Genomic DNA, 10,045 nt, shown 5'->3' with positions numbered 1-10,045 from the left:
GACACAGACACAGACACAGACACAGACACAGACACAGACACAGACACGCACGCACGCACGCACGCACACCTACAATAATTACACGTACAATAATAGCCTGCCAAAAATCTAATTTTACTTTTTTATTTTATATTGTTTCTTTCTTTTGCAAATATTGTCTGTTATCTTAAGTGCAAGCTTTATCTTGTTAAATAGCACTTACAGTAGAAGTGTTGTATGTATTGTACCCGGAGGTGGGAGCCTGGAGATCTGAGAGTCACACAAGTTAACACCTAGTATTACCCAGTCTCTTACCAAGGTTTTTCTTTTCTTAGTAAAAATTCAAGTTATTTTAGACTCTCGCCTCTCCCATTATTATTATTATTATTATTATTTGCTCTAAATATCACAGTATAACAATCAACTCGATCTTTTTCAGACATTCCAGGTCCAAATCAATACGTGACTACGACAAGTCTACAACATACACTATTCCTAAAAGGGCAAGGGTCAAACTTCCTTGGCAATAATGGTTACTACAACCATTATGATCAACCATATTCAAAACCTTATGATGATCCTGACCTGTCAGGATACTATAGACCAAATGGTATTAATGGACAGACGCAGATATACACATATGGAGGTGATGAGAACCAGCAGGGTTGGAATTCTGGTGAGCAGTTTTAGACTTAAGACAGATACAGTTTTATCGTTACCAATGTTTGTTCATAAACAAGATGACGATACCGGTGGCCTAATGTTTTGCATTGTTGGCGCTGGATGAGGAGGTCCCGGATTCGATTCCCAGTTGGACCAATTTGGGCAATAATAATTTAGTAAATAAATATTAGACAACATTACATACGTTGATCCGAGCCCAAAGTAAGTAACCAAGGCACTTGTGTTATGGGACTCGGAAACAACGAACGGTACCACAAACACCAAGTCCGGAGCCAATTATGTATAAAAACAGTTAATTTTTAGTTGGTCAAAGTTTAACGCGACTGTGGCCGAACGGTTACCATGCTGGTCTGTCACGCAGAGGTCCTGGGTTCGATTCCCAGGCCGGGAAAAAGATTTGTATGGCCTAAATTTATTTCTCTCATAATTTTGGTTCCGGAACCACGACTCGACCATTTGACCACAGAGATCGTTAAAAAATGGACACTTCAATATTGGTTCTGGTCTGGATGTTCTGGGAAGTGCCCTATAGTGAGTTTCATTGCTCCGGAACTCATAGTTCAGAGTAATCCCTAGTTTGAGACCAGGCAATTGACGTGGTGTGTTGTCAGGCACATTATTTTAATATTACTTGTATCCATTTTAGTTTCTCGATCTCGCCTCCCTCATGGCCTAAAAGATTAATTTTGAATTTTTAAATGGGAGAGGCGATATTCTCCGGCAATGGCACGGTAGGTCTGTGTCAGGGACTCAGATTGAACTGGTGAATAATACGTGCCGTATCAAGCAAAGGCGGCCTTCTGCATTTGGACCGTGATCTGGCAATCGGTACTATCTCAATTATAACAACTTTACATTGACTACAATTGAAGAAAAAAATTATTTGCGTCATTTATTAGTTTTTAAATATTTTTATTACATTTTGTTTAATAAACCTTATGCTACATACATGACGCAAACAATTTTTTCTTCACCTGTCAAGTCAATGTAAAGTTGTCAAAATTGAGATAGTACCGGTTGCCAGTTCACAGTCGATTTGTGCTAGAAGCGACACATCACAAAAATCCAACCGCTTTAAGCTGCTAGCGAGACTGACTGGAATAACCCGTTTGCGGACCAAACAATTGGGATTATTTCAGTGAAAACCACCTCACACAATCCAGTGATCTCGTGCGCCAAGTTTAATTTTAACTTAGAGCAAATAAAACTAAACAAAACTTCAATTTATAACCAAATAATAGTCAAAAACGTGGAAGTTATCGCGTTTGCGGTTCTTGTAAATAGTCAGGCTTTCATTGTCTTCATCATGACGAAGAATGCTTTCGGGTATTTGGTAGCACCCGCTCGAGTTGGTTGCAAACCGTCTCGAAACAACAACTGTAGTAGACACTTCGCGTAATCGCAGCCTCGATGAAGTTGGTAATGTTTTACATAGTAAACAATCCAACCAACGAGCATCGGGTTACCCAGCCACCGCAGCGGCAGCCAGAGCCCCAATACTACCCAGAAGTCATCACGCAAGCACCAAGACCTGCCACAATTCGGCCACCGTCTCCGCAATGGTCACGTCCTACCCAGAACTTGTAAGAGCATTGATAATTATAACTTTTTTATTAAATAAAAAAACAAAACAAAATTAGAGGAATTATCTACATCTAAATAGATATGCCAAGTTTTATTGAAATCGGTTAACGGAAAAGGGGTGAATTGTTTTCTTCAAATTCGAATAGAACCATTTCTGAGATACCCACTTTCCAATAAAAAAAGAATTATCGAAATCGGTTCACATATGTAGGATTAATCATGTAAAATACGCACAAAAAATACAGTCGGTTTGATGACCTCCTCCTTTTTTTGAAGTCGGTTAAAAAATGGGGTTCACCAGTAACGCATTTCCGGATATTGTATAGTCTATGCCCTAAGATATCTGACCCCTCACTGACTATTAAGTAATAAATTAATAATATATAATAAACAATATAACATCATATAATATATAATAAACACTGACTAATAAACATACTTAATCTTTTACCTGTGAGCCGTCAAAATTAATTTTCATATGACTTCCTTATTGCATCATTAATAAATGAAATTTAAAAAAACTTTTTAAGTCAATTTGATCTTTAATTACATTACATAGATACTATGTTCAATCAAAAAGCTGGAATTCCTTTACACTTTTCTATAGACTGCGTAAGAAGGCTCTCAAAACCAAAAAGTCGGTTAGGGGTCATAGATCTTAGGAAATCGACTGTATCTGTACCTACCGATGGATAGAAAGTACCAAAATGCAATCTAACAGCTCTATTTATAAGTCTTAGGACAATTTTTAATACTGATTAATTCTACCGGGAGTCGGAAACTAGACACGGCAACACAGAATAAGCGCGGCGTCAGAACTCCACTACAACCTTGAATATATATTGGGGCAGTTTTGTAAAGAATGGAAGTAAGGTCCTCTAGAGCCTTGAATATATTAGAGCAGTTTTGTAATGAGTGGAAGTACATCTTTGCAAAAGTATAGAAAGCTTTGCTTCATAGATTGTATTTGTTTCAGAAACAAAGGCTTCTAACTCGCAATAGATTTTTTTGGAAAATTTACACTCAAAATATTTTTATCTTTTCAGCGGCACAGATCAATCATGCGGCATTATATCCGGTGGCAACGAGCAACCCCTCATCTACAACGGACAGAGTTATAATAGGGGAGACTGGCCGTGGTTGGTCGCTATTTATAAGAGAAAAAATGGCAGTCTCAATTTTATCTGCGCTGGAACTTTGGTATCTGGACGACATGTTATCACGGGTAAGAATAATTTATCTAACAGAAAGTACGAGTGTCTTCTACTTCACTTAAATTTGGGAGCTATGTCGGTGTCGTTATTCATCGTCAGTCTATGAGACGTCTCACGTGGTACTTGTGAACATCAATCTGGATCTACTGCTACTCTAATGATGCCGTAATCCGTATGTTGTCCCAGTCCATTTTGGGGACTTCACACGCTTTCCAAGGGCTGTGGGCCACCTTCTGTTAGTGTAGTACATTTCACCCAGTCGTCTGTTTCCCGTTAATGTCCCAAGCGTGTTTGATTTCGTGGTTCAGGTGTTTATTTTTGAAGTTACAAAAGGAAGGAACCATACCTACTTCTAGTGCACCATAGTAATAAAATTCAATTATAGTACCGGCACGCTATTATGGCCGTTTTGGCGTTTGTCCGCCCATCAAGTTTCGTATTAATACATAAGTACGTTGAAGGACCTAATTGATGTACCTACATTGTTGTCAATAGTGACATGCAGTAAATTTATGGATGTATAATTTTACGACACAGCTTGTTTTTCGGAATTCAAAATTGAAAATAATTGAGAAAATGAAATCTTGTACGATCGTCACTTATAGGATTGCTGTCCAGCACAACTTCCACTTCCAGCAAACTCGCGTCAAAGCTAAATGAAAAACAAAGCAGTTTCGCATTGACGACATATTTTTATTTTCGTTTTATTAAAACTTTTTAATCAGCTACCCCTTTCAATACTAGTTATAAACATAAAAACTTATAGATGCGTCAGCGCATTTGATTATATTTTTTTCGATAATGAATTGAGATTTGACCTCACTATTATAATCTGTCAAAACGGCCATCATAGCCTGCCGGTACTGTAGTTTATTATTAACATTGGTATAGGTACGTCATAGTACAAATCAGTATTGGTGTTAGTATTATAATGATTTACTCTATATCATAGTTAGTTACATATATATAGGTACGTATGTAACTTTCTCTATTTGTAAAATAGTACTGATATAAATGTTTGTGTAGTGAATTATTGCCCGCCCACTTAAGATAAAAAAATTTCAACGCTCACCGCCACAAAAATAATTGAAAACACGTATTTTTTTATATTAACTTAACACAAAAACAAATCACAAGGAAAACATAATATACATAGATATAGTGTAGTTTATAATACATAATTCAGGTTTTTTGAGACAACATCAACCCTCCCCAATTGCTTCCGACACCCCCGCCGCCGCCGTCCCCTAGGGCTCTTCAGCGCCCACTGGGGGCGGTAGGGACCACTTTGGGAAATGTTGTATATTGTAATTGTTGTAATTTTTATGTCATTGAATAAGTTACGTTTAATGTTTTGTGTGGTGAATGGTTAATTCACAAAAAGTTTTAAATGGTTAATGGTTAGTTAGTTCTTGCAAATTTTCATTCAGACATACAAAGTACTGAATAAAATTCGAAGTTTTCTGTACAGCCTCACTCTTAGACGATTATCGCGACTGCTAAATAGGGAATATTAACTAAACTAATGAATAACTCACCTAATTAAGTCGAATTTTTGCTCGACATGTGTTGAACCAGTTCGTGGTCCTTAATCGTGACTCGTGAGCTTCCGAGGCGCGGTGACTCGACGAACCTGTACGCCAAAAGCTGCCTGCGAAGCTGCGGTTCGATGTTGCTATTGAAATATTTTATGTGTGTTATAGAATAATATATTAATTTAAATCTTGTACTTTTCGCATTTTACAGCGGCTCACTGTATGCGCCGAAAGAACGTAGTAACATCCCGAAAAGACATCGTGGTCAAAGTCGGAGTATACAATCTCGAGGACTGGAGTGATGACGTCACTGTGACCAGAACTCTCGTTGCTGCTTACATTCACGATTCGTACGACGACAGTATTCTTGCTAGTAAGTTTTTTTTAATGGGATAAGTCATGCGCCTGGTGGTAAGCGACACGCCTGTCCATAGCAGTTGCAGTGCCACTCAGATATTTAAATCACAAAGATCAGAGGCTCACTGCCACTGTGCCCGTCACATTGAAACACAAGTTGACAAATCCTGTGTGCCTGTAATTTCACCAGCACCCTTACCCTTCAAAACCGGAACGCACAATACTGTTCACATTACTTCCTAGTACTTCCTTGGACGAACTCTTTCACAAGGAGCTCTACTGCAGCTTAAGTAGATTTCACTTTACAAATGATATCTAAAATCTAAGTATCGCATATATTCGAGTGTCCTCGAAGCTGGTTATTGCATTGTTCATTGTAATGTATTTTATTTTATACGAGTATTTTAATTCCTCGCTCGGTATACTGGAATCAAAGGTTTATAAATTTTGATTATGAAGTGACATTCTACATCAAAATATTTAAAAAAATACCTTAAAGTTTCAAATAATATTTGACGGAACGTTTTCATGATAAAGAAGATTCTCAAAAATATTACATTTACTTGTTTCCGAAAACCCTAATGACTGTGAAGCATCGACGTTAGTAAATAGTCTAATAATCAATTTATTTCGGCGTGGCTTTGAAAAGTAAAATGGATACGTCAGTATGTTTAAGTTTATTAATATTTGGGTACTCACGACAAGTAGTTCACAAAACAAAATATTATATAATCAACAATAACAATTTATAAAATAATCAACATATATTATAGTAAAATTATTCAGTGCTCAAACATCAACAATTATAATTAAAATAGGTACCTCAAGAACAAATAACAAAATCACAGATTGGTTCTTAATTATGAAAAATACTGGGATTAAAAAACTTAAGAATCAAAATAAAATATAAAACTTAATACTAATCTGTAAGGTACGGTCAAAATTTTGTTGGTCATCTGACCCAATTTTGTTGCCCAAAGAAATTATTCCACCATTATTTTTACTATTATTTCTAAATCTCTCAAACAATATATTATCAGAACAAATAACGTTCTTAAATTTTTTAATTAAATAGGTTCATGAAAACGATTCCTGTGGCAAATTTAATACCCTAATTTCAACATATTAACTATTAATACATATACGGTATAAAAGTGGCAAAATCCAAGTGTATTACGAATATTTATTTCATTCATTCTTTTGATGAGTATGAAATTTCCAGGAAACTTCCCATGCAATTTATGAACATTTAAGAGAAGTTACGGAAATTTACTTATTTATTCCGATTTCTTCAAAAAAAGTATTTTGGTTTTAAAACCATGATATAGAACTATAACTTTTCTTAAATGTTTCTTGAATATGCGATAGTAAAAATGCAAAGTAAATATGTAAATTTCCATACATTTCGCGTTTTGAGAATGTTTCCGAAATATTTCAAGAAACATTCAGACTGGAAAGTTTCCAATTTAGGAAAGTTTCCGGCTGCCCATCACTAGTCACGAGGCGAGGCGAAGGAAGATTTCTTCTCTTCCTAGATGGAGCTACTTTGCGCGGAGTGGCAAGATGGGAGACGCAAATTATTTAGGGATGTGGGAGATTTCCCGCGTTATAAAGTACTATTCAATATCCATGGGAACATGGGGTCGTACTATTTGTAACCAGGGCCACTAATGTTACAAATTTATTATAATATAACCAATATGTTAATTTCAGATGACATCTTATTGCTAACTATGGATCGTACAGTGCAGTTCAGCAACTACATAAGGCCAGCGTGTCTTTGGACCGGCAACGCGGACTTGTCTCGCGTTGTCGGAGATTCAGGAGTGGTGAGCATTTAATATTTGTCTCTTGGCTTAATGCTTTAGTTTAGTTTTTTAAAGGCTTTGGAGTTTGCCTACATGGTAAAGAAAGGGACAAACTTTCGATTCTATTTCCATTGTATAATTTTTCTCTAAAATTCCATGGTGTTAAGTAATAGAAACTGTGATTCACAGTTGTAATACGAGTAATTGTTACTACATAATGTACAAACAAAAAGCACTAAAATATCCAAACCAGCATGTTTAAATAATTTGGAAATAAAGAATTTTTATTCGTTACATTTTTAATGTATTAGAGTAAACGTACAAATTTATGAAAGAATATTTATATACCTAATACACTACATGTAAATGCGAAAGTAACTCTGTTACATTTTCACGTTTATGCCGTTGAACCAATTTTCACGGATTTTGATATAGATCCCTTAATAATACGCTACTTTTTGTTACAAAAATAAATCTTAAAGGGGTTTAAATGTGGGATGAATTTTTTTAAAACAGTCAAACCAATAAAACTAGGTATGAAAAATTATATAGTACCTACAGTAAGCTACTTAAACTACTTATGCTACGCATACGAAGTCGCGAGAACCAGTTCATTTTAATATACACAGTGTTTTTTTTAAACGATGAATGATGAAGATACAAAGAAACTGTCAAGAACCATGAGGGCTCTTTTGACTATGCCAAAAACAACTTTGGCATAGTCAATTTTTTATGGAAGAGCTGCTTCTTGTAATCATTATTTTTAGCTTCTCTAATTTGATAATTCTCTTTCGGCATTCTTTTCTATCCTCTTCATCGTCCTCGCATATTATGCTGTCCAAACCGTTTTGCTATCAATGGTATTGGTCGATATTCCATCATTAAATATAATGGATATTATACTTGGTTAACGAAATGAAAGGACGACCAATACTGTTATACCTCAGTGATTGTATCCACTCGAGCGGATAATTCCGATACCTCCTCATTTCTTTCTTTGATCATTTCGGTTAGATCATGATAGAATAATTACTCGGTTTTACGCTTTTACTTTAATAAAGAATTCCTCGAAATTAAATGGATGCGCGTTCGTAATTTATGCTACCGTTGATTCAAATCCGCAAATAAATATTTCAGCATTGCCCTTTGATTCGCTACCGAGTGTAAATGTATTAAATTAGAAATGTTTTGCAAAATTACTGTGAATGTAATGTTTATTTCCATATTCGCGGAAATTCATTTGCTTCTAATTAATACCTATATTACTTGATTTATTACACGTCTTATCTTGTTCTAATTACGGTATAGTTATAGGTAACGTTTTAAATATAATTAAAATCTGTTCATATTTTTGTATAATATTTTTTGGGCTTGTTATTTCTCTAAATCATAGTTTCCCATAGTGGTATCTATCTATCTGGTATAACTAGTACTCAGTGGGCGCTGAAGAGTCCTAGAGAGGTGGTAGGGGTAGTGGTAAGCAACTGAGGGGCGTTGGTGCTACCGCATTTGAAAAAAAAAGTTGAATTATCTGTTTATACAACACCACAAATATTTTTTTCCTTGTGATTCTCCATAAAAATGAATAAAACTGATCAAAATTTGTTTAGTGCTGTCCCGATTATTTTCTTCCAATACAATGAAATCATTTGACTACACTGCCATTGTATAATTTGTGTTTACTTCGGTACATTTCAAATCTATATAAATAAAAAAATATAATTTAAAGGGTCATTCTATATAGAGCGTAGGTATACGTTGTCGATATATAGTAATATACTGCATTATAATTAAAAATTATCTTTGGTACGTTAACAGGTAGCCGGTTGGGGTCAAAGCGAGGACGGCCCTGCCGGTCACGGCGAACCCAAGATGGTCCGCGTTCCAATCGTCAGCACGGCGGTCTGTCGAGCCAGTAGACCCGAATTTCACAAGCTGACGTCTTCTAAGACGCTGTGTGCAGGTATGTTGATGTTCTCACACTGACGACAAACACATAGAGTGGCTTTCGAGATAAGAATCTTTGATATCAAACTAAGCAAAAAGCTCGTTTAGCCAATTTCTAAAGTTACAAAGAACATGTAGGTAGCTAAAAAAGATGTTATTGCACTTGAGACCAAATTCTATCGGAGCTCAAAAATTGGTAGAATTGGGAAAACACGATTAGAAAGTTTAAAAAAAAATGAATGGATCCTATTACGAAGAATGTGATTACTTATTGATATTTAGTTATCCATTTATAAACGTGAATATAAATTTATTGTTTTCGTTCAGTAATAAATAAATAAATAAATAATACCTATTTAAAGTTTCATGTGCGTATGTGTTCGATTTTCTACGAGTAATTTTGTCAATTTGTATACATCATCGTCTTCACGTATACTTCCCACCATTGATCACACAGAGCATCTCTTTAAAACTTATTAAAATAATTTATTCTAGGTGACAAAACAGGCACAGGACCGTGTTCAGGAGATTCTGGCGGTGGACTGTATCTTTTAGAAGGAGGCCGTTGGCGACTAAGGGGTATAGTTTCGCTCTCTTTAAAACCAGATAATGGAGACCGTACGTGCAATCTCAACGAATACATTATATTCACCGACTCAGCACAGTACACGGATTGGATACGAACTGTTATGTCTTACTGATTTGTATAATTTATTATGTTGTTACATAATGTGCCAATTTCGTTATTTAGTGAAACACTTAATTTTATATAATTTACACAAATATGTAAAAATACGTACAAAATATATTTGCTTATTTACGTAAGTAATGCAGACGATATTGTTAGTGTAAATAAATAAAACAATCGAACTACAAAATTTTTCTTTTAATCGATTTTTATAAATTAAGAGCACAGCAAGCTTGACGCTTTGAACTT

General features: G+C 35.4%; 1 protein-coding gene across 2 annotated transcripts in view; it reads left to right on the top strand.

Moving 5' to 3' along the window:
- Nucleotides 1-9,976, top strand: part of LOC113225397 (serine protease gd-like) — a 37,258-nt gene extending 27,282 nt beyond the window's left edge. For both annotated transcript variants that reach the window (XM_026457700.1, XM_026457699.1), the window contains exons 3-9: nucleotides 419-655; nucleotides 2,099-2,246; nucleotides 3,294-3,472; nucleotides 5,208-5,369; nucleotides 7,067-7,182; nucleotides 8,980-9,124; nucleotides 9,604-9,976. In XM_026457700.1, the coding sequence (XP_026313485.1) occupies nucleotides 419-655; nucleotides 2,099-2,246; nucleotides 3,294-3,472; nucleotides 5,208-5,369; nucleotides 7,067-7,182; nucleotides 8,980-9,124; nucleotides 9,604-9,809 (1,193 nt within the window). In that variant the 3' untranslated portion in view covers nucleotides 9,810-9,976. The remainder of the gene's footprint in view (nucleotides 1-418; nucleotides 656-2,098; nucleotides 2,247-3,293; nucleotides 3,473-5,207; nucleotides 5,370-7,066; nucleotides 7,183-8,979; nucleotides 9,125-9,603) is intronic.
- Nucleotides 9,977-10,045: the final 69 nt, after the last annotated feature.

This window comes from Hyposmocoma kahamanoa, unplaced genomic scaffold (genome assembly GCF_003589595.1).
Source record: "Hyposmocoma kahamanoa isolate Upper Pololo Valley unplaced genomic scaffold, ASM358959v1 160, whole genome shotgun sequence".
NCBI lineage: Eukaryota > Metazoa > Arthropoda > Insecta > Lepidoptera > Cosmopterigidae > Hyposmocoma > Hyposmocoma kahamanoa.
The sequence above is the reverse complement of the archived record's forward strand: the minus strand, read 5'-3'. Positions and strand labels throughout refer to the sequence as shown.